The 25495-nt window shown below is 45.4% G+C and overlaps 1 protein-coding gene and 1 long non-coding RNA gene across 8 annotated transcripts in view; one reads left to right on the forward strand and one right to left on the reverse strand.

Moving 5' to 3' along the window:
- Nucleotides 1–282: 282 nt before the first annotated feature.
- ASTN2 (astrotactin 2) overlaps nucleotides 283–25495 on the reverse strand; it is an 853772-nt gene continuing 828559 nt past the window's right edge. For all 7 annotated transcript variants that reach the window (XM_025432065.3, XM_025432067.3, XM_025432064.3 and 4 more), the window contains 3 exons: nucleotides 15744–15844; nucleotides 13797–13980; nucleotides 283–1104 (listed from right to left, as the gene is read on the reverse strand). In XM_025432065.3, coding sequence (XP_025287850.1) covers nucleotides 867–1104; nucleotides 13797–13980; nucleotides 15744–15844 — 523 coding nt within the window. In that variant the 3' untranslated portion in view covers nucleotides 283–866. The remainder of the gene's footprint in view (nucleotides 1105–13796; nucleotides 13981–15743; nucleotides 15845–25495) is intronic.
- On the forward strand, nucleotides 8933–23540 carry LOC112649676 (uncharacterized). The gene is made up of 4 exons (XR_003129713.3): nucleotides 8933–9027; nucleotides 19704–20401; nucleotides 21567–21876; nucleotides 22380–23540. It is a non-coding gene; the product is annotated as an uncharacterized LOC112649676 (long non-coding RNA).

Raw genomic sequence — 25495 nt, forward strand, 5'->3', positions numbered from 1 at the left:
ATCCTTTGGGCTTCAGGCATCACTTTTTCAAGGAAGCATTTCAGAACTCCTCTAGGTTGTCTCACAGCCCAACAATAAGTTGCCCATTCTTGCCCTAGTATAGCCTGAAATTGCTTTAGTCCTTCTTTACAACTTCCATTGGACTGTAAGTTCCCTGAGAGCAGGGAGCTTCTCACTCTAGTTGCAGGCCCATTGCCTGGCATGTAGTAGGGAATCAATAAGTACCGGTTGAGTGAATAAAGAGAGGTCCCCCAGTGACAAGAAACACTCCCCAAGCAGAAAGAGAGACAATAAGAATTTTTAATGCATGGAAAGTCCTGCAGGGACTCTGGGCAGACCCACAGGTAGCAGGAAGAGGCAGGGCTCCTGCAAACTCAATAACGTCTGGAAAAAAAAAAGTCATAAAGACCCAGGATTCCTCACTGCAACAATCCTCAGGGCCTCCTTCCTGATGCTGAAGAGGTCAGATTGTCTCTCCATAGGTCTCCTTCGGGGTCCATTGCAGGAAGGAAGCTGAGTGTGGCAGGAGGAAGGAAGAAGAGCAAAGGCCGCTTGGTCTCCACCTGAAAGCTCCTGCCTCGGGATTGACTGCCATCCATAAGAAAAAGTTTAAAAAGGAGAGACTTTGATAGAGTCAAATAATATCTTAGAAAAAATAAAAGAGAAAAACGGATAATTCCAGTGGTTACAAAGTTCTCTGCCGGCTATCCACAAGAGAAAGAGTTTGCTTTGGCCTTGCTGGCAAGCCTCATCTGCCAGGCCCATCCTCAGCTGTCCCCCAGCCCCCCCCAGGCCCCAGGATCCATGAGAGTACTGCTCCCCCTCCCACGGAGAGTCTCTGTGCTCACGGAGGGCAGCACCCTCCCTCACCGGCCCTTGGACTCCCCATACGTGTTTCGGGCCATGGATACCATCTTCTCCTCGCACGTGATTTTGGTGTCCTTGAGGATGCTGTACCACACCATACCCGCAGGCCGGACCTCCTCGCTGCGGCAGAAAAGGTAGGGCACGGTGTCCACACGGCTCTGGATGTAAGCGCTTCGCAGGAGGCTGGAGCAGTGGCTGCTCACCCTCTCCAGTCGCCGCAGGATCAGGTGGGCCTTCCTGAAAGGGAGGACGAGACAGTGATTAAGAGGTAAGCCCTTGAGTGATGGATAAAGATCAACTGAGAGATGAGGACTTCCTGTCCCAACAATCTCCTACCCATTCCTGGCCAGAGTGTGGGTATTTCAAACACCTATTCGAAAATCACCTCCGAATTTGTCCTCTTCAATCACGTCATGTGTAGAAAATGAAAGCGACATATAACCTTTTGAACCAGTCTTTTTATTTCTAAGATATGAGAGTCCCAGGAATTATAAGGTCACCAGTCTTGGGACTCTGAACAAGTAGAAATTATTATAATAATGCTACACAGAAATAGCAATCACAACTATAATCTACTGACACCTGCCACACTAGATGCAGAGTAAGTGCTTTACCAATATTTTAAAATCTTATGTAATCTTCACAACAGCCCTGACCATACTCTTCTTTCCACTCACATCAAATGCATGTGAAGCCAAGCTCAGAGAAATGACATTGCATGACCAAGGTCAAACATAAAGTCGGCCATTGGGGCTAGGCATTCAGATCTAGGCCTGAACACCCACATAGTCCCTCCCTAACTTCTGCTTTTGTGTTTCTCTAGTTTTCTCATATTCTTTCATTTCTCACAGTCAGGAAATTTGGAAATCGTTCATCAAATCCTTAATATCTAGGTCCCCAAATCAGATTTCTCTGGGCATCTCATTTTACTCACTTCTAAAACAGGGGTGATAGTCTTAGCATTATAAGTGGTGGTGAAGATTCACCATGAGAAATGCCCAAAGCCTGGCACAGAGTAAGCTCCTAATAAATGATACCTGTGATTATAAAGTATTGTTGTGATGGTGTCTTAGGGTCAAGGTCATACTGAGCACTCTAAGCAAGAATCACTCTGTCCTGTGGTGATCATCATTAGTAATGTATCTGTCACCCTTTAACTAGAACCAGAGAGGGCATCCCTCAGGAGGTCTGACAGCTGCATAGAAAAATCAAAGCTAGCAAGGATCTCCCAGATCCTTGGGTTTCTTGATGACAGCACTATTGACATTTGGGCCAGATAGTTCTCTGCTGTAGGGACTGTCTTTTAGGAAGTCTAGCAGCATCCCTGGGCTGCTTGCTGCCCTTTAAATACCAATAACACTCCTTTGGCCCAGTCATAGCAATGAAATTGTCTCCAGGCATTGTGAATTGTCCTCTTGGGGGTAAAAATTGCCCCAACTGGGAACCACTGACCTGGTCTGACCTACCCTTATTAAAGATGTGAAAACTAAGGCTCAGAGAGTGAAAGGGATGCCCTTTTCCTGGGTCATACCATATGTTAGCTTCACTGTCAAGGTGTCTGTCACCATGCGGAATCCAATTTTCTCTACATTCCAATACCTTCAAGATACCCAAGGGCTAAATGAGCAGCTCTCTCATGTTGTCCTCTCAATGCCCCTCTGAGACCCCAGGAGGGAGGGTGTTTTACAACAACAGACCCCACAAATGGGAGACTGTGTTAGGCACCTGCATGGCAGCTGGAAAAGGGCCTGGCTTCTGTGTGTGTGTTTTGTGGGCATGATTTATGAGGTACATTTCAAAAAGTCCTCTTTGTATAGTTCACCACTTGGGTGGAATATTTCCTGAGGTGCCAAGAATTCATAGCTTCATAATCACACTCGAGTTGCCACTCTGCCCACAGTCCTCTCTTCCCGCTGGCAGGCACCTCCCAAAGAGGAGCCTGACAAGTCCATCTCCTCCTGGTTTGAGCCCTTGCTCTGTTCTTTAATAGCTCTGTGTCCTTGGAAATCTACTTAATGTCTCTAAACCCATGTCTTCACTTGAAAGATGGAGCTGTTGTGAAGTTACAGGAGATAAAGTCATTGACTGATCATTTACTAAGCATTTATTTTACAGTAGGGTTCCCACTTTGGTGTGAAAGACAGACAGATGGAAAATTATAACACAAATAGCAAGAGTGATAAAGAGGAGGTGTAGGGGTTGAGGGGAGTACAGGAAGGTATCTAGGTAGGAGTGGGAATATCCAAAGAGGCTTCCTGGTAGACAGGCAAATTGTGTTGAGTCTCAAAAATGAGTTGGGGGTGAAAGATGACAAAGGCATAATAAAAGGCAGAGGTAAAGGCATAAAGATTAGAGATTACATAGGAGTTCTGAGGATTTATGGCTGGAATACCATGTGCAAGTGGGCACACAGTGGGGAAGCTGGAGAAGTGGCAGGAGCCAGGCCATTGAAGCTTAGGATGTTGGTTGTACAGAATAATGGTACACCACCCAGGCTCTGGAGCATGACTGCTCAGGTTCAAATCCAGGCTCAGTCACTTACTAGCTCTGTGATATTGAGGGAATTGTTTAATCAAGTGTGACCCAGTTTCTTTATCCATGAAATGGATGAAATGGGAATAATACCTGTATCTGCCACAAAGCTTGTTTAAAAAAAATGATGAATCTATAACAAACCTTCAACAAATGATATATAAATATATAACCACCTCCTATCAGTATCCTTATTTGTGTACCCGTGTAAGCCTAGAGCACCTTTGCAAGTCAATGGCAGGAGACAGAAATAGTAACAGCTTCTAATTTGGGGTCAGAGTTCTGGGTTGGAGACACAGTGTGTGCTCTGAGAATATAAAAAGAGGCCACCTAATCATAAATTTGGGGGCTTGGAAATCTTCCCAAGGGTTGTAACGTCTGCATCAGGACTTCAATGACAAGACAGGTTTTTCAGATAGATGGGTGGCAGAGGAAAGAGCCTACCTAAAGTTAGATAAGAGAAAAAATGAACCACCAGTGCTTTGAAATAGAGTGAAGAACGGGTGAGAGACTAGTCAGTTTGGCAGACATCAGACCATTAAGGCTCTTCAAAGTCATGGTGAAGTATTATACTTTGGAGGCAATGGAGAGTGACTGCTGCAGACAGTCACAAGAAACAAGCTACAAATATAAAATGAGGTTGGAAAGGGAAATTCCTCCAACATGTCCAAAAGCTTTGCCCCCAACGGCCCAGCCACGTCCTCAAGGAGAATCCTGGAACTCAACTGAACCAAGTTGAATGGATGGGAACACTGAGGTTTGGAGTGAGAAAGTCGTTTAAGAGAACAACTTAAATTAGTAACAGGGGCAGAGCAGGAACCAAAGCACCTGACTGTACAGAGCCAAATTGAAATACATGAACCTGGAGTCACAGATTCAAATCCTAGCTCTATAACTTAACAGCTCTGTGGATCATCAGCAAGTTCTTTGATGCCACTCTTCGTTATGGCATCAATAAAATGCAGGTGATTGCAGTGTTTTGGGGAGACAGAGATAATCTGAGTAGTTTGCTTACTCCTAGTAAATGTTAGCCAAGATCCAAATAGCATACTGTAGTAGACAGGACACAGGCTTCAGAGGCCATTAGAGTGGTCACTTCTGCTCTGTAAGTCTGTCTGCCCATTTGTAAAATGGGATTAGAGATGCTTATTTCTAGTGCTGTTGTTAGCCTGAAATGAAGTGCCTGCCCTAGGCATCCAGCACAGAAGTCTGTACACAATAGTCACTAAACCTGTGTCAGTTCACTTAACTATCCCTGTTCTTTTTCCAGTGCACACACCGCCTCAGACCTTGGCTTGCATTTAGTCAACAAAGACAGGAGAAGTCAGGAGGTGACGCCATGGAGAGAAGGGTTGGAGGTGCTCAAAGGCCAGAGAGGAGGAGGCAGGAGTGAGAGACCAAAGGCAAGACTGCTCGGCAATAAATTTGTAGGCAATGGAGAAGCATAAATCAAAGGCCAGGCATGGTCCAAGCTTTCCCTGGAGAGGGAATCGTAGGTCAGAGTGACCACTTTTCTCAAATACCGGAAATGAAATCTTCCTCACAGAGACAGGACCCAGGCCCACTGGAATAGGAAGCCAAAGGTAAAGGAGTGACACCACACATTAATTTATGGTTGTATTAGCAAGCGAGACTGAGACAGGAATGGCTTGTGGAGGAGTCAGGGGCTGAGTTCTGATGCCACTTCTCCGGGAACTGTAGAACCTTTGACCGATCATTCTATTCCCAGCACCATTACCCAATCAGCTGTTGACACAGTTAGTGGATAGAGACCTAATTTCTAAGGGGGCCTTGGAATGGAGAGGGATAAAAAAAGAGGCAGTAAGGAAACATTCCTATTGGCCTCTCTCCCTCCTCCCTATCTCCTTGAGTTGAGCTTAAATGTCTCTGTGTTAGCTGACCTCAAGCTTAATGAGAGTTGAGGGCATGACGTGGTTGCACAAAAATGGGACACAACCTCCAGAAGCAGATAGGGCAGATTAAGAGAAAGAATGACTTCATTCATATTGCCCTGGTCAGGCCACATCTGGAGAACCCCAGTCACTTCTGGTAAGAGGGACCTGTGCAAACTCTAGTCAGATCATGATGCTGAAAATTGTCTTAAAAGCAAGTCTTAGGAGAAAGTGTGGGAAGCAGGAATGGAATGTGTCCACAGAAGGGAGATATTTAGGCAAATGGTTGTGTTGTCCTAATAAATAAAGGTTGTGTGTGTGTGGGAGGGGTGGAAACTGAAACTAAATATAATCCTCGCCACAGTTCTAGAGTTATACTTTAGTCCCAATGTTTAGGTAGTAAAAGTGAGCTCAGGCTGGTCATATAATTTGACCAGGGTTAACCATGTGGAAACAGCATCTAGACCTCTGTTGCAAGGCACCCCAGTGTTATCAATGACATCACCTTCAAATTAACAGAAGGCAAATGTTGACTCAATATAATTAAAAAAAATAAAACTGGAGCCCTCTGAATATAGAATGGATCCTTCCATATTTTCAGTGGGCTTCCTTCCCTGGAGATGATCAAATCAAGTATGTTTTAGAAAGGAGTTTTAGTCTGTTTGGGCTTATGCAACAAAATACCACAGGCTGGGTAGCTTATAAACAACACAGATTAGTTCTCCGAGTTCTGAAGGTCAGGAAGTCCAGGCTCATAGCACTGGAAGACGCAGTGCAGTGGTTGGTGCGAGGTAGCCTCCTGGTCCATAGACAGTCCATTCTGGCTATGCCTTCACATGGTGGAAGGGGTAAAGGATCTCTTTGATGCCTCTTCTGTAAGAGTGGAGATTCCCATTCAAAAGGGATCAATTCTCATGACCTAATTGCCTCCCAAAAGCCCCATCCCTAAATATTATCACCTTGGACATTAGATTTGGGACCTGAGAATTTTCAGGGATACAATATTCAGACCATAGCAGAATCTAATAATTCTGAATAATGTAGAAGTTGGAGAAGATTTGTGTTGTTTTGTTTTCTTTCAATCTAAAAGGAATTAGGGGCTTTGTTCACAGAGAAATGCCATCTGATGGGCATCTGATGAGCACTTCACAACAGAACCTGGTGTGACACAACTGTAGAGACATGGAGTTCCTCACGGGAGAGGACCACATGTGTTGAGGTTCATGCTTCAAAGTCATGCCGAAATTTCATCTTCAGGAAGTCTTCCAGATTTTCCCAGCTATCATAAGCCATATTCCCACCCACCCCCCTTTTGCTACTGAATCCTTTTGTTTCTCTGTTGTGATACATACTATGTTCTGCCTTAGTTGTGTACTTATCTTGGGATGCAATGTGCTATAATGGACAGGATATTGGTTTTAACTTTGCATTTTGAGGTTAGTTTAAATTTGGCCCCTGATAGTTACTAGCTGTGTAACCCTAAACAATTCAATTCAATTCCACTGATTCTCCAGTGCTTACTCTTCAAAATCGATGGTTCAGGAGATGAAATGACATATAAATGACTGGGCCCATAATAGGAGCTCGACTAATATCTCCCACTGCTTCTTGGACTGTGTGGAGTCCCCCTGTTTCCCAGGTCCTGGTTGCACAAGAAGAAGGAATAACAAGGGTAAACTGGCTTGAACTGAGGAAATTCTCAGTCCCTAGCTTTTAAAATCCAGTAATTCTCTAGCAGGAATTGATAAACAGAATGAAATGGCACAAGAGCATTGATGTGGACCTAGGGAAGTAATCTGGCAAATGGGCAAAATGTTTATATAGATTTGCTTATAATAGCAAAGCATTTGGAAGAAACCTTGTTGGTCTTTAATAAAAGGCTCAGTTAACATATGATACATTCATAAAATTGCATGGCTAAAGGGCCCTCCCAGATAACATATGCATCCAGGAGAAAAGACTTGTTAAGTGTAAACAGGCAGATACCAGAATCTAGTATACATATTTGTTGAACATTTCAGAATTGGTGGAAATAGGGCTGTGGCTGTAGATGCAGGTATATCCATAGGCCTGTACCAGCATCCCTATTCATGTGCACATCCATGGAATACCTGTATCAACATCTGGAAAGCGCAGGGCTAATGATTTTATCTCTGGGTTGGGATAATGGGATTCAGAGGTGCAAACTGTTCACTTTCCATTTTTTAAAAAGATTTTATTTATTTATTTATGAGAGAGAGAGAGACAGACAGACAGACAGACACAGGCAGAGGGAGAAGCAGGCTCCATGCAGGGAGCCCGATGTGGGACTCGATCCCAGGTCTCCAGGATTACGCCCTGGGCTGAAGGTAGGCACTAAACTGTTGAGCCACCCAGGGATCCCCACTTTCCATTTTATGTATACACCCACATCATGCAGATGTCATAGAGTAAGAATTATTTTTAGAACAAAATACAATAAGGCATTTCCATTTCGAAGATAATGTGTATATAAACATATATTTTATAGTTGGTGTGATGAATTTGTGCAATGAAACCATGGTTTTATGGATTCCCAGTTGTTCACTGGGGTCATTTTCAGAATAAATACACATCAAATCTAGCCTTGGACTACTCCCCCCAAAACAGAAAACCTGCAGTACAAATACTGCCACCTGGATATGTACCTTCAACACCAGGTTTGAAATGTGATTCGTAAGATAAACAGTGAAAATATTTATATTTCGTCCTCTTATTCTCTCACAAGAAACCACAAGACCTGCCCCAAAATCCATTCCTTAACTGAGGTTGAGTTTGACAGAATGTCAACTAACCCAGTGGTTTCAGTGTGGAATGGATACAGACTTCAAGACAGCAGCCAAACTTGTTATACCATCAGTGGGAACAATGATCCATGGGACACTTGTTCAAAGGCCTACTGTGTTTTGTTTGTATTTATCCACTCTAAGGCAACTTAAGTTACATGAAATGCCACCGACTTAATAGCAGCCTTTTAAGGAAAGAAGAATGTAACACTTAGCGTGCACATCCATTGTACACTGTCATCCTGATTTCAGAAATGTCAAAATATGCAGAAAAATTACAAGTGTCTCTGAGATCCATAGGAATATGGCCCTAGAAGCCTAAGTGTGCTTTTGTTCCCAATATCCTAGAAATTCCAAAAGACTTAATCCATGATAGCTTAAGGAAAGAGCTAATATTATCTTGACCTGCAAGAATGTACAGTGACATCAAATTTGCTTATTTTCTCTCTGGACACAGAAACCATGGTTCATAGAAATGTGCCAACTCTCCTCAGATGGGAAAGGCTTGTCTTGCTATGTTGAGAAAAATCCCAGGCTAAACCAAGCCTGTGACTGATGTCTGCAATCTATTAGCAATGTCTGCCATGGAAGAAAGAGGGGCTGAGATAGTAAATATACTATTACTAGTCCAGAGAGATGAATTCGCTGAAACATCTCTTCTGTGCTTGCTCTCTTCTTTCTACTCTATCATTTCAGCCAAATGTAGCTGAGAGGATCGAGAAGCCCAAGAGTGGTCAAGGGTGTTCTGACTGAAGGCAATTCTGGTCCTTAGCCACCTATGAGCTCAGTTCCTCACGTCTCCTAATAGGAACCGTATGGCTGGGACAGCCGGCTGTCAGCAGGTCTCCTCTGAGCAGCTGTTTGTGACACCTGTGGCTGCCACGGGAACCAGGATCTGGAGGCCACTGGCCTGATAGACTTCCTAGGCAGAGGTAAGAGATGCCCTTTTATCACTAAGCTACATGGAGCTATGTGACTACAGATATAGGGAGAGGTACAGAATATTTTGGGGTTTGGTTATTAGGGCCAAGAGAATCCTAATAGAGTTCGTCCCATGGCATAAGTCCTCCTGGGAGGAGCTCTTAACATCCTGACCAGCCTAGGTCCCTGAGAATCAGGGTGTGCTGAGTGGAGGGGAAAGGACAGTCTGAGTGTGCCTCTCTGCCCTTTATGACCTTTAGGGATTTTGGTTCCTTGGCTTCCCAGCTGGAAGGGGACTTTGGAGCCCAGCCCTTTTATGTTACAAGTGGGGTCCAGAATGGCAATGGAATTTGTCCAAGGTCACACAGCAAGCAGATGGCAGATGTAGGACAGGAACCAAAGGTTCCTGGCTCCAGGGCAGTGTCTTGCCCTCTCGCCTTTACACTTTGCAAACCCTTCAGAGTCATGGCACATTTACCCAAACTGCTCCTCTGTTTAAGACCTTTACCTGGCTTTTGGGAGAGAGAACAATCTCCTGAACAGAGCTCACAAGAGCCATCATGATCTGCCCTCTGCTGACCTCGCCACCTTGGTTCCCCCACCTCCTCACCTTGAACTCTCTGTTCCAGTGAGATCTGTACTTCTTGGCTCAAGTGTATCCTCTTAACGACCCACCCCAACACTCAGTCTTTGCACTGGCTGTTCCTTGTGATGAGAACATCCTCTCCCTTCTGCCTGGAGGACTCCAGTTCATCGTTTGACACTAGGCACAGACCTCATGTTCTTCCCTGTGGATCATTCTTTGAGGTCCAGGTCTAGGATCAGCTGTGCCAGCTATTGCCATCTAGGACCTTATCACTCCCAAGTGTGCTTTTGGGAATAGCAACAGGGGCATCACCCCAGAGCTTAATAGAAATGCAGAATCTCAGGCCAATCCTAAGCCACTAAGTCAATTTGAAACTCAGCAACACTCTCAGGGGATTCTCATGCACATTCCAATTAGAGAAGCCCTCTGCTGTAAAGCAAACTCCCTGCCCTCCTTTTTATGGCACATGCTTCCTATCGCATTTCATTACAACTGCCTTCAGACTTTTTCTTACTAGATGCTGCTCCCTGTAAAGGCAGGATCTATCTTCTTCATTCATATATTCTCCAGCCCATAGCACAGAGCTGGGCACATAGTGGGCACATTAAATGAATTAGTGAATAAATAAATTAATGAAGTGTGGTCTCCTCAGCTCTCTCAGTATTTGCAAGGACAATACATTTTTTGATTCCTATTTTTGAGTAGGAAAGACCTTAGAGTTCATGGGATTCAATTGTTTCCAACTGTGACCCACAGATCTTTGAGAGCTCAGAGAGACCTAAGGGTCCCTTGGGACTGGGAGAAAGAGTAATTGAATGGAGACCCATCAGGTGGGGCTCCAGGCCACCCTCTCTAGCTTCTACCAGAACAACCGTTCAATCTTCTGAGCCACAAATCCACTCATCCTGTTATCCAATTATTTAACAAGTAGTTATTTGGCACTCACTTAGAAGAGAGACTAGGACATAAAGAATCACTAAGTACATATAAGCAGACATCGTAGTGCAGAAGAGAGAGAACACAATGGTAAACACATAAGCAACACAAGATACTGAGACTAGTAGGTATGATGCAGAAAATTAAAACATGAGGGTGTTGATTAGGAGAACAGGTAGAAATTTTAGAGGATTCTCTGAGAAAGTACCATTCTAGTTAAGACCTGGGGGTTATATATAAGATCTATTTAGAAAAAAAAATTACTGCTAAAAAGAAAGGGTACCTCTGCCCTAGTTCATCATCATCATTTTAAAGATGAGGAAGCTGAGGGCCAAAGAGAGAACCAGAACCCAAGGTAGCCCAGTGAGGATAGATTAGGATGCAGCTATCTTGATCCCTGCTGACATGCCCATGTGGGATGTTAGCGGAATCTCATATCCTCCCCCAGAGACTAGACAGACTGAGAAGGGAGGAAACTGGGTGACACCAATCTGGGTTGGCGGACAGTGACTGGTGACGGGTTGGCTGGAGGTTACTGGGTTATCACAGTCCATTACCAAGTGGGTTGTCCTGCCTCTGTGGGAGGCCAGGCACCCTTTCCAGAAGATTTATGTTCTGGAAGGTCATAAAGGAACCCAGAAGGTTGTAAAGACAAAGTCAGGAGCGGAGCTCTGGTTTAGCTTCCACCCAAACTCTCTGAGCCCTGTGGGAAAGCCCCATAAAGTGGGATGCCTTTCCCTGTCCATGGGCAAGATGGCAGCCCGGATGACTCACACAGTGGCTTTCATCTGGGGCTCTGGGCTTCTGCCTGTCTGCCTTCTTTTAGCTTTTATCTAAAGAAGCTTCCTTTCATGTGAAAGAGAAAAAGTTATAGTCCAGGACCCAATGGGCAGATAAGGTCTATTCCAGGGAGAGATCCCTTTTATCCCTGACCAGGCTCTCATCCGTTCCCTTGAGGGCCTCCAGTCCTTGGAAGGATACTGCCAGTGTTGTAAGGGCTCAGAATGAGAGCTCAGGGCAGAACCAGCCTCCATATCAAACTATGCAACTGTTGGCAGCTCATTTAACCGCATGGGGCCCCCAATTCCTTATCATCTGCAAGATGAGAATATCCTACTTTGCCCAGTTTACAGGGTAATTTTAAAGCTTTTTAAAGCACAGAGTGCCACTGACTAAGTATTTCAGCAAGTCAGGCAATTCTCTCCCATGCTACCAGTACTACCCTGCCCCAGAACACCACGCTATCTCCCCCGGACGACTGTAAGAGTAGCCTCGAGGGCCTCACTACCTCCCTCCTGTCTTGACCCCTCTTGAACGTCTAAGCTCCCAACTGTGGTCAGAGGGATCTTTATCCCTCCCGAAGATCTGCTAATATCACCCCCTTGTGAAAAACACTTGAAAAGCTTCCCATTACCTTAGGGAGATAATCCAAATAATTTAACCCTACTTACAGGGCATTCAGGACTGGCCCCTACTGACCTCTCCCTTCTTATCTTTTATCACTCCTGCTGTCACACACTTTGCTCCAACTATAGGGAAATTCTTTCAGTTCCTCTACACATAGTGTTTACCAAAGTGTAAAAGGGGTTCCCCAGGGGCAAGAGAAAGGATTTTAGGTGGTGCTACAGATAATCACAGACTCAGCATTAAACAACAATGAATCACACTGGGAAAGGCAGTCAAATTCTCTTTTTCATTCTCTTCCTCTGCTCCAGATTACTTTAAAAAAGAAACTCTTGGTTCGAGACTGTGTCCTCAGTACTCCCTAACACTTGCTAATCTCCTTTTTAAATGCAGAGCCTCATGCTCTACCAGGATTGAAGAGCATTGTTTCTTGTTATTATTTTTTCCCTTCCATTGTATCAAATGTTTACATTTAATTTTCTATTAAACATAGATGGTACTACTCTTCCCTTTATAAAATGATACAGTGTTTTCAAACAGATTTTCAGTGAGATGTAAATCTATGAAATACCAAAACAAAAAGTGCTTACAGCATGGTGATATGCCCAAAATAATAAAAGCGGCAGGCAAATGATGAAAATTTGAGGAAAACCCTGCCCTAAGGTGACATTATCTCCTTTGTATATTTCTCAGGCTGGTCACTCTGCCCCAAACTCTCCAAACCTCTTCTCCTTCCTCTTGTCTGACCCCTATTCATTCTGTCAGTCTCAGTCTCAGCCCCTGGGAAGGCTTCGCTGGGTTACCTAGACCAGATGATTCTGCTGTGCCTCCCCAAAGGGCCCTGTTCTGTGCTCATTATACTTACCATTCCTATTCTTTTCAATTGCTTGTTTAATTACCTCCAACAGTGAGCTTATCCCTTTTTGTCGCTGCATGGTCAACAACCAACTGGTAAGAGGTGCTACTAAGTAAGTGATGAATGAATGAATGAATGTTGTTAGGTGCAAGGCATAAAAACATAACCACTACTTCATATACTACTTTATGAAGCTTCAGAAGATAGTGATTGTCTTAGGTACGTTTGCGTCCTCCATGGTTCCTAGCACAACGATTGGTACAGTCACTGCTGGTGATAAAGATCATGTCTTAATACACATTGAATTTAGGAATGTATTTAGTCATGGTCACTAATGGACTTTATTCTAGAAACCTCAGAGTTGTTCTTTTTTTTTTTTTTTTTAAGGGGGAGAGAGGACGGGAGGGAGAGAGAGAGAGAGAGAGAGAGAGAGAGTCAGGGGAATGGGGAAGAAAGAGAAGGAGATAGAGAATCTCAGGCTCAGGCAGGCTCCAATGTAGAGCCTGATGCAGGGCTTGATCTCTTGACCCTGAGGTCATGACCTGAGCCAAAATCAAGAGTCGGACCTTTAACCAACTGAGCCATCCAGGTGCCCTTAGAAAACGTCAGATTTCTTATGGAAGTGGGAGGAAAGCCCTAGATTAAGGGCCATGAGCCTGCCGCTATACCCTTTCACGGTCTTGGTTAGGACAGATCTCCTCCAGGAGTTCATGGTTCCCGTCTCCAACACTAAAGGTGGAAGGTGGGTAAGGGGAGTAACTGAGGGAAACAGTGCTGAATGTCTTATCTGACATTCCAGAAGTCTGAGAAGCTAAAATTCCAAGAATCTGTCATTCTCTCTGCCCCTTTCCAATTTCTCACCCTGACATGACTAAGGTAGATGACACTCTTATTTAGTTGACAAAGCCATTGTTAGCCTATGGAATAAAGGCTCTCATAAATTCAAATAGAAGCCAGAAGGATCCACCACTCCATTCACACTCACACACTGTCCATACCTGGGCCCAAGCTCATCCTCACTCCTCCAGACAAAGTCGCCAAACTTCTCGTAGTGAGAGTTGTAGTGGTGCTGGACTCGGAACAGCATTGAGGCCGAGACCTCCATCAGCGTGTTGTAGGCAGTCTGCTGCTCCTTTCCACTTGTATACCCATTGTACAGATTGTAGATCTTGTCTGCTATCTCTGAGGGGGAGAAGTGCAGGCACGGATCACTGGACAGCAGGAAAAAGTGAGCATGGAAACACACCTTGCAACAAGGAAGGCACATTTGTGCTGGAATTCATGTGTGTGATATTCAAGGGCCGACAGACTATCAGCTGCAAATAGCAATGTCTATTCTGGGGATGTGCTGGGAGGATGAAATTAAAAAGTGAACGTAAAGCACTCAACACAGGCCCTGGCACAGAGTTAGTGCTCCTAATTCGCAAGCTTTGTTATTAACATATATTTGGTATCCATGATTTCACATAAAATTCCAAACAAATGCAGAGGCTTAAATCTACTGTCTTGGGCTCATCTCAGCAGTCTACTTCTATCTCCTCTCTGTAGTTTTTCCAACATAGTTCTGTGATCAGGTCTAAGAAGTTTCCATTCAAAACACCTCTCAAAGAAAAACCAGACTCTTCTGCTCACCATATATGGCAATTTCTGCTCCTTCAGTTGTTCCTAGAAATTGATGTAACTTAAAGTCATCATGGGTAGCTCCCTTTGAATGGAAGGCCCGTTCTTTCATCTGTGAAGACTCTGATCAAAATTTATGCACATCCCCAAGTCATTGCTAACAGTGATTGCCTCTAGAAGAATCTGGGGGACTCAGGTTTAGGATGGAAGGAGCATTTAGTTCATAGTATTTCCACTCTGGTTTTAATTTTTCTGTCTTTTTTTTTTAACCATACGCATGTGTTATTTTAAAATAATTATGATGATGATTATTATTATTAATCATCATCATCATCAATGATCAGGAAACCATCTCGAACCCCCTTACCTTTGAGATTCGATAGCTCCTCAACAGGAAGACTATTTCCTCTTGTCTGGTAGCATACAAAGCATGTATTATGGAGCTTATTATTGAGCCATTTGTAGAAATGTCTCTCTCTCTAGAGAGACTAGAATGTGAGTTCCTAAAAGGTGAAGAGCATGTCTCTTCTGCATTGCTTGTGTACCAGTGCTCTTAGAAGACATTTGCTCAACTTGAAGTGAACCATCAGGTTCTCACAGTCTACACCAGGTTTTTGCCAGTCCTGCTATGGACACTTCATCCTCATGTCAGCTAAGAACTAAGTACATGGTGGGTCTGACTGACCAGTTCTTTTCTTTTCTTTTCTTTTCTTTTCTTTCCTTTTCTTTTTTTCTTTTTCTTTTTTTTTTTTTTTCCAGGTGCCTGATGCTTACAGCTTTACGGGCCAGGAGCAGCATAAAGGTTTAATCCTACTTGCCAACTCGGATAGTCACTGCCTATAGATCAATGCTGAGGGGTCTGAGGCCACCCCTAGACTAGATGGAGATGCATGCTGTGATGAGCTATTGGTACCTGCCATGGGCTTAGTGGTGGAGTGGTCTATTGTCACACACATGCCAACCCTAGCATAAACAGAAGTGGAAAAAAGTGGTCTCTAAAAAGCCTAGGCTAAGGGGCAGGACATAGTCATGGCGCTCTGACTCTCCACCACTCCTTGCCTCTAAGTCAGAACACAGACACATGCTTGAAAGAAGGGCAAGTCTTTCCACTGGCTAAGATCTTGCTGGTCAATCTCAACTTCCTTCATGGCTTTGATTAATTTAGTTCCCTATTTCTTCTGTCCTCTTAGTCTCTTCACACTTTGTTCAACTTGTGCCAATACGTGTATGAGGCAGGAAAGGGGTAGTGGTTAGGGACTGTTGGGTATAGAACTTAGAGAGGAAATATGGGAGTTACCTGGGAAGTGAAGAAATGGATAACCCACCTTCTGCCTTGTTGTCATCCACCAACGGACAGGCTGTCCTCAGGGTCACTGTGCTGAGCTCTGAGTGCCTCCCTCGTGTATCCACAGCATACAAAGTGAACCTGTAGCAGAGCAAGAAAACAGAGTACTGGGTTGTGGCTTCAGAGAAGGCTCTGGAAGTTGTAAGGTGGAACACGAAATCATACTGTAAGATCAGCAGTCAAAAGGTGTCAGGGATGCTGAGACTACAAAAGAAGAGATTTTGGGGAAAAAAAAAAAGCAACTGTGAAGCATTTATTGGGCACCAAATGCCTGGTGGGCACTTTGCACTTACTCTCTTATTTTCCAAGTAGGCAAGTCTGGAAGGTGGGGATTAGTGTACCTGCACCTCAGTGAGGAAACTGAAATTTGATTTTACATCTTCCTGTGGTCTCACAGTTACTTAGGGACAGAGCAGTCTGAGTCCTGGGCTTTGGAAGTGAACCCCAGAGTTACCTGGCATGGCTGGACATGCTCATTTACATGTTCTTTCATTCATCCACTTAACAGTTACTGAGCATTAACTGTGTGCCAGGAGCTCTTTTATCCCTGTACTGCATGAGCTGCGTACTATGACTGCATTTTATCAAGAAGGACACTGGTTCCAAAGAGGTCATGTAATTGCCCTATTATTTATTACATATTAAGGAAGTAGCAACAGGGGACCAGAACTTAGGTCTGCCTGGATCCAAAGATTAGATACCTAACCACACTGTCAAATCTAATTCCACCTTTTATCTTTCATTAGCTGGCTTGGAGTGCTGGCAAAGGTAAGGAAGGGTGGGGCTGTCCCTAAAACATAGGTCTTAAGAGGCCTAAACATGGGGTATGTTGGCCGCATCTTCATTAAAAAGCTAATCTATTCATCTGCTTTCTGGGTTTTTGGCTTCCACCTTTGGTATAAGAACAACAGCACTGTGATGTGGGCACTACATCTCTCCTGTTGTATCTCAGCACTGTGAGTGGAGCTCAGTTGTAGGGCTTACTACCTCTAGTACTGTGTTAGCCAAGAGAAGCAGTGGTGACAGAGGAAGGAGCCTGGTCTTGAAGACAGCCAGACGTGGGCTCACATTCTATTCTATTCTCTTCCCTTGCTCTGTGACCTCAGTTGAGTCACTTCTCTGTGCTTACTTCATCTCTCTGAATCAGGCATCTCTAAAGGCTACATGGGTGAGTTATCATTGAAAAGCCTTACAGAGGCGTTAGAAGTAAGATGACAAACTCCAGGAAGTGAGAATGAGCCAGCAGCAGAGTAGGGAGGTAGGGACAGTCCTGGGTAACACTGCGTAAGCACTTACTACCCTCCCAGCAACCCATCTAGAAAGCAGCAGAGGCGGGATCCAAACCCTGGTCTGCGGCTCCCAGAGGGAGTATATATACCTATATACCGCAGCTCGAGTACAGCAATGTCCTGGCACTTACCAGGGCTGGGTATGGATGGGAGGTACTCGGTAAATATCTGAGTAAATGAATGAACCCGAGCATATCACATCTCATTTCCTAGTCATTTCTACATCAACAAGATGGGGATAATTATAGAGACAGTGCATGACTGTCTCAGAGATCCCATAGAGTGATACACGAGAAGTGGCTTGTAAGCTGCAGATTTTTATAAAGTCCATGTAAACAGCACGGATTTGTACAAGAGTACACATTTAAAAAATGCTTTCTTGGAGAAGAGGCGATGCATTTCAAGTGAGGGTAACACGGAAGGATGTAGTGAATGGAATATGTGAATTAGCCTCAAAACATGAGGAGTTGGAAACTTTTTTTAAACACGACTTTCCCACTGGCCACTGATGTTTCCATGGCACTTCTGCAATACACTCCACCAAGAGGGTCTAGGGTCACCTCCCTGCGTAGCCAAGCAGCATGAATAACAGCATGCCGGGGAAGAAGCCGCCTTAGATTTTCAAGTTACGAAACCTACATAGAGGGGCCCCTGGGGGGGCTCAGGGGTTGAGCGTCTGCCTTTGGCTCAGGGCATGATCCCAGAGTCCGGGGATCAAGTCCCACATTGGGCTTCCTACAAGGAGCCTGCTTCTCTGTCTTTCATGAACAAATAAATAAAATATTAAAAAGATAATAATAAAACCTGGGAAGAATCCTTGCTTTCCTCAGCTGCTGGCTGAGTATTCTCTGGGCTTCAGTCTCGGTAGAGAGGGTGAAGCTATCCATCCCTCACAGGTTTGGGGCCAAGACTCAATGATACAACGATAGATCAGGCCTGGCTCAATCTTTGCTCCCCAAAAGGTAGCTTCTATTTGTGTCATTAGAGTAAACCAAATGTGTCAGTGGAGGCCTCGGTGTGGAGGAGGCCTCAGGCCACCCTGCTGGCGGGGGCGGAGGGGTGGAAAAAGAGGAAGATGTCAACCTCACAGGCCTGGGTCAAAAGTCACAAGGCCAAGCGCTTTCTGCCCGGCTCAGCTGTAATTGTAGAACTGTTCCAGAGACACATCTGAAAGCTGTTAGGGGACCCGGCAGGGCTTGGAGGGGGCTTTTTGTGAGGGGAAGAAAGTGGCGGCCCCTCATGTGGAGAAGGAGAGCGAGCTAGAGACCGAGAAGCAGACGTAGGGACACACCCACACAGCAGAGTGGAAAGTGGGGATGGAGAGAGAGAGGGTGCAGGTGGACCTCAGGGTCGCTCAGGGGATTCAGGAAGGGTGCCAGCTGCCTTCACCTCAGTTCTTCCATCTTCTCTTTGCCCACCGGAGCAGGCTGAGGTCCACCGATAATCTGAATTAGAGCCCCTGAGCCATCACCAAACTCCATATCCTTATTTCCATGTGGGGAAACGGAGGCCCAGAGAGGAAAGATGCTTAATAAAATCAGAGTAGACGTTGGCTTTTCTGACCCCCGCCCCGGTGCTCCTTCCATACACTATCCTGCTTCTGGTACCACTGGCTGAGTTAGGTCCCACTGCACCTACGGGAACTTTTATTACAAAAGAGGTAGCTCCAAGGATGGAGCGGGATGGGCGATTTAGGAACTGAAGTTCCAGGCTCAAACCCTATTCTTTTCTCCGACTTTGTTTTAGGGGAAAGAACAGTGGCCAAGGTGCCTGAAACAAACAAAATGAACACACACACACACACACACACACACACACACACACAAGTACACAGAACAAACCAGTGGTTTTCAGAGGGCTCGGGTGTAAGGGGATAAGCAAGACAGGTGATGGGAAGTAGGAGGCATGGCCGTCCAGTTATGAAGAAGTCAGGGGATGAAAGGTCCAGCATGGGGAATATGGTCGATGGCATCTAATAGTGTTGCCTGGTGACAGAGGGTAGCTACCCCTGCATGATGTAGAGAGTTGTTGAATCACTACGTTGTACACCTGAAACTAATGTAATATAGTGTGCCAGCTATCCCTGAATTAAAAGAAGAGAAAACTGAGCCCTTGTCCCAGGTTTTCCACAGACTGAGGCCTGGGAGATCTTGGATGACTAAACAATATGGCTCTTCCATGTACTGCGATTTCAAAGTGCGGGCAAGTGCCTTGGGATTGACTACACAAATGCAAAGTATTATTTAATGTTTCTTCATCACCCTTGGAACTAAATCCAAATCCCTTACCAGAGGCTCAGTGCAGCTCTTTGATCTTCACTCGTTTGACTGTCCTAATATCACTGAACCTCAAACTCTGGCTACACATCCAGCCTCGTTTACCGATCTTTGCTTCCTATTCTTGTTTCATAGTAGAACCATAGCAAACTGCCAATGGTTCCATGATATGGAATCTACCTCTGGACCTTTGCACATGACTACACCTCTGTGTGGCTCATCCTTGCCCTTCCCCAGTTGACCCCTTCTACCTTGTGCTTGGAGCATCAGTGGAGCCCCATCTCCTCCAGTAAACCTTCCTCTGCCCACGGTGCCCTGTTACAGCACATGCCGCACGACTAGGTCAGTGCTCATACACTTCTCTCTTGCCCCCAGGAGTACGCATCTTCAGGACTACGGAATACGGCACTGCCCATCTCTATCCACCCACCGACATCTGGTGCTCAGACATCTAAATCACGCGATGCTCGGCAAGTACTTGCCAGAATGAATGACATACTGAATGAATGACTCAATCGACTAGGAAGTCGTAGTTCCCCTGTCTGGAAATCAGCTTCCCTGTCTGTGAAATGAACAAAAGGGGGTTTGGTTGAAAGGTCATTATAAGAGATAGAATGACAGAATGGCTGAACACATGAGCCTGGAATGAGGCTGTTCGGTTTTAAATTCTGGCTCCCCATTTATTGCCTGTGTGAGGCCTTGTGTCGATGTACTCACCTGTGAAATAGGAATCATGATATTAAAACCCACTGTATAGCGTAGCTGCCAGAGTAAAAAGCGACATGGGGAAGTGCTCACTATGCTGCCTGGCATGTGCTGACGCTCAGCGAGGGACAGTTGCGGTGTCATCATCAATAGTTATCATGAGACTGCACGAGGCTCTGAGCACCCCTCTCCCCCGTCTCCCCCAGACATCTAGAAGAAGTCATCCTAGTGGAAATCAGAGGAGAGTGGGTGGAGAGGAAGCTGTTGTTGGTCCCATCCAAGACCTCCAGACCCCCTCGCAGCAGGGGTGAGAGAATGAAACCGAGAAGTTAATTGGCGGTGAGAGCTTCTCACGGATCTGACAGGGGGTAAGAGCTGGGATGGAGCCCCAGAGGCCCACATCAGGACCAGGTCCCCGAGAGTACGGGAGAATGCGTTTGAAGTCTCCAGGCCAACGCCTGCTCTTCCCCAGCCGCCACATGATTTAGGCATTCTGGGGAGGCAAAAGTCTCCTTGCTGATTTGAAGGGAAACAGATGTTTCCAGGCCAGAGGCCCTGGTCTTGTAAAATGCTCCTTCCCCCCACACAGCTTTGGCAAACAACTTCCCAGTTAGTCTAAACCCCACCCCCCACTCCTACCCCCACCCCACTGCCCCACACCCAACCTACCATCACTCCCCTCCCCGCCATTCCCGCCACAACGTGGCAGTCGATGTGGTGGGAAAAGCAGAGTCCCAGCTCCGGCTCTGCATCTGAGCAGCTGGCCGGCCAGGGACACCTAACTGCCCTTCTCCGATGGGCCTCAGTCTCCCGTCTCTGTGGTGAAGAAACTCAACCAGTATCACTCTAAGGATAGGCCAGATCTGACATGTTAGGGATTGAAAAAAAAAAATTTGTTTTCCTCTGAAAGAGTCAGTATTAATTGTTCCAGATCTTTCTTCATTGCAGTCTATGACAAACAGCATGGGATTGCATATCAAACTGCGCTGGCCTTGAGTCTAGCTAGACTCTATCAGCTACCGGGCAAGTAGTGACTTAACTGTGGGCCTTGGTTTCCTTATCTGTAACATGGGACCAAGGTTCCATCTCACAGGGTTGTGAGAATTAAATCAGAATTTAATCCCCTCACCCACATTTTAGGTTTTTTATGAATGAAACTCAGGGTCATACCTCTTCCCTTGGACGACCCAGAATGCACAGAACAGTTATGCTCAGAGCAGGTGTGTGATAATGTCTTCAAGTGACTACTGGTAGGAAGGTAGCTAGACACCAGGCAGCCCAAAGACTCGGGTTCTTGGTGTGACTCTTTACCATGGGCAAGTTAATTAACATCTCCGTTCTTTAGTGTATCCTGTCTTTAAAATGGGGATGATAATAAAAATAAAGTGTGGACAATAATATTACCTCCTTCAAAGGGATGTAGCACACAGAAAGTGCTAAAATAAGCGTCTGCCACTATTCCATGTGTGTGTTTGAATTATTAATCTCTTCCACGATGGTTCTAAAAGTGAGCTCCCTCCCCCAATTCTTTAGCTTTGCTCTCACTGAGAGGTGGGGGTTCTCTGTCCCTCCACTTTGGATGCTGGTGGCGTCAGGAATGTTTGGACTAATAGAGCTCGGCAGAAGGGATGCTGTATGACTCAGTCTGGATCATAAAAGGCTGTGCAACTTCTACCTCTCTCGCTGGAACCTGCTTGCTCGCAGCCCCAAGCCTCCATGCAAGACATCCAGCTACGCTGAGGCCACCCTGGAGTGAGGAAGCCCAGCCACATGGAGAAAGTGGTTACGGCAGGCATGTCAGCAGGCCTGGTGTCCGGGTCATTCCAGCCCAGGCCCCAGCTGGGTAAGTAAAGGAACCTTCAGGTAACTGCAGCCCAAGCAGTCAGGTCGCTCATCCTGCCACTGATGCTCCAGACTTCATGAAGTAAAGACAGCCAAGCCCACTGTGCCCTGTCCCGGGGCCTGACCCACCAAATCCATCGGCATAATCAGATAGTTTTGTTTTAAACCACTCAAATTTGGGGTCATTTATTACATCATCGAGTCTCACAAGTTCCAAGCATCTACAGCCAGGGTCGGCAAACCACGGCCCACGGCCAAATCTGGCTTGCCGCATGTTTCTGTAAATAAGGTCTTAATGGAGCACAGCCACACTCAGTTTCTTAAAATGTATTTTCTGTAGATGCTTTCACACTACAGTGGCAGAGCTGAGTAACTGCAGCGGAGACCACCTGACCCATAAAGTCTAAAATACGTACTATCTGGACCTCTTGAGGAAAGCTTGAGCTAAAGTTTTGACAGCATCTTGTATAAATCATTTATTTACGTTATCTCCTTTGATCCCAGGGTTAGGCATCCTTCCTGCTTTAGACAGGCTCAGTGGGCTCAGGTGACGTATTCAAGGTGACGCAGCTCTCCTGACCTCAGGTCTAACGTCACAACTACTTGCTGAAGATCTGGACTCCAGTCTGGACTCTGACACTGGACAAGCACTGTGATGTGCTCTCAGTTTCCCAGCCTGTGAAGTGAGAGCATTGGTATGAACTGGCTGACAAAATTCAGATGCCCAACGTCTTCCCCAGTGGGGTGCTGGCCGTCGAGAGTGTCAGAGTCAGACCTGAGAATGAACAGTGAGGGGTTGCTATGGAGCCCTGCTCTGATCTCCGTGCAGCCCACCTCCTCCCCAGGGCCAAAAACCAACCTTTTTATCTCCCAACTTGGGCTGATGACTCGTGCTTTCTGCCAACATAAATATTTAATTCCGGTGCCCAGCACAGAGAGACCGCCATGGTATTAAGGACTCCAGTCCTGGTTTCTACTTTCAAAACAACCCAGGCCGAGGCATGACTGGGAGGCTGTGCTTGGGACCAAAGGTGAGGCGGCCCGTGGCTGTACTCCAAACATCAGCTCCTACCACTTGCACTCCCTTCAACTCCTCCGACTGCATGAGCACACAGGTAAAGAATCAGGGGAGTGGGGCGGGGGGCCAGGGCAGCCAGCAGAGAGCTCTGGGGTCCTGGGGGAAGCCCCAATCTGGAACCAACATGGGTGCTAAGTTCAAGCACAGGCAACAACAATGTAGAATAAGTACTAGACATCTACTGCTGTGCCTGTCAAAGCCCCCCGCCCCATTCACTCATATGTGAACATTACTATAATCTTCATAGTGCCAACAATACCAGACCTCAGCAATGAATGATTATAGTAATGGTATTTAAAATTAAATAAATATAAATTGATTTGAAATTAAAGTGTGCTGCAGTATCCGACTGAGGAGTGAATGATCCTCACGGCTGTGCCACCCACTGTATGCCTGCTCCCAGCAGAACACCTGCTAGGTGCCCGGCACTCTCCCAAGCAGGATGAAAATACTTAATGGGCAAGAAGAGTGTGGGCCTTGCTTTCCAGGAGCTCACAGAAGAGCAGGGAGATGGAGATGGTCAAGTGAACAAGAAATGGGATGCAGTGCTAGGAGCACCTCAATAAAAATTAATTATTGTCTTTACATTTCCTTCAAGTGTGCTCTTTCTTCCTTTCTTAAACCAATGGACTAAGCTATGGATACACATTCGAGGACTGTCTGGATCCATGGTCAGCTGCAACTTACAGGGAATGCCAACTACCTATGAAAATCACGTTCTCTTCTACCAGAAAAAAAAAAAAAGAACCATAAACACACACACACACACACATACACACACACACACACACAAAAGGGTGACAATCCTCATACCCCCCACCCTGAAAGCCTTAGAGGAGTGAACATGCCAAAGGATTTTAATGTATAAAACTAGGTAAATGGTCCATTTGAGCTTGTTCATTCACCCATCAAGTGTAATCTGACCTCTCTTGAAAGGGAAATTCAGGTTTTGTCTTCCTTCCCTTCTTCTTGCCTGTCCCCTCACTTCTCCTTCTCTTTCTTCAGGGAGTGGCTTACATGACAATACACAGTTAGACTGACCATTGCTCCTAGTTGGAGGATGTTCCTCTTGTAACAGGCTGTTTTAGGGCAAAGCAGACAAATTTTATGGTTTCAAATCAAGGAATGAATTAAGCATGGAATGTCTTATTATTCCAATTCAATTTATATTCCTGGGATCTCTATATTCCTGTGGCCCTTTTCTTATGTCTTTATTATATCCCGGACAGCCTCTATAATACCCAGATAAAATCAGTAATTCTTAAATGACTTCAGTTATAGGAATTTTTTACAGGGAAGTATAACTTACAGATATGTGGCAGTGAGAGACAGAGGGCATGATGTGGAGTTTAACTTTGTCTTTAACTAGCTATGTGGCTTTGGTCAGATGATTTGACCTCTCTGTAGCCTGGATACTATTGATAACCCCACAGGGATACTGTGAGGACCAAATGTTCATTATGGATGTGAAAGTGCCTTAGAGACCCCACACATTTCCTGGGCACTCACTCTATCAGACTCTGTGCTGGGGGCTTTTACACAGTTGTCTTCTGTTCTCTTTAGAATTGCCTAAGGAGTGTGTACTATTAAATCCATTTTACAAGGAGGCAAATGAGCCACGAAAATTTGAATTGACTTTTCCAAGGCTGCACAGATAGTTCAGCCAGGCCCCCCAGCATAGGTCTCCCAACTCAAAGTTCCTAGTGCTATTTCCAAATAGATACAATTGGTAGGTATTCATTGGTCCCAACTGGGTCTTGAGTCACAGTTTGGAGGAACTTAGAGTTCATGAGGAGGATGAACTCCATGTTCCCAACTTTTGACAAGGAAGAGCTCTCCGTACAGCAACACCATCGCCCGTCATCCCCTTTCAACCCTGACATTGCTCCTCTTTCTGTGTCTCACCATGAAGTCTTTCTCTTCTTCCTTGGTGCCTTTTAAAATTGCAAATTGGCAAATCAAGGTCAGAGAAGAGGCGGCCAAGCAGAGGTCCCCAACTTGGCTTTACCCTTGGATGTTAAGTCATCAAATACTTTAGGCAGGATGGTTCTTAACTACTTCAAGCTAAGCTCAGTCTCCACCTGATGTATGAGCAGTATTTTCCCACAGGTTGGAGGAATGGGTATGGGGAGAAGGACCAAACTCTGTACTTGGGAGTCTATTTCCTGTTTCTATTTCCTTTAAGGGATTTGGTTTCCATATCTGTAAAATGGAGTTAACAATATCTGCCTCCCAAGATTGTTCTAACAATTAAATAACAAGGAAAATACCTAGAACAGCGCTTGGTACAATAAACATTATCTTGCTTGTTTTGCCTATTTATGATATTCAAATGGAAAAAGTAGAAACAATGCTTCTTGAAATCAAACCCCTGGGCAAAGGAAATCCTCCTGGAGGGTATTATGGCAATCAGACCACTGGTTTCCATAAGGTTTGGTTAGAACTCCAGCTCAGCCCCTGGGTGTGTAGGCAAATCACACCATGTCTCTGAACCTCATTTTCCTCATCAGATAGCTGCTTTCTCTCCCCAGGCATGGGAAAC

The sequence above is a fragment of the Canis lupus genome, chromosome 11 (assembly GCF_003254725.2).
Source record: "Canis lupus dingo isolate Sandy chromosome 11, ASM325472v2, whole genome shotgun sequence".
Classification (NCBI taxonomy): domain Eukaryota; kingdom Metazoa; phylum Chordata; class Mammalia; order Carnivora; family Canidae; genus Canis; species Canis lupus.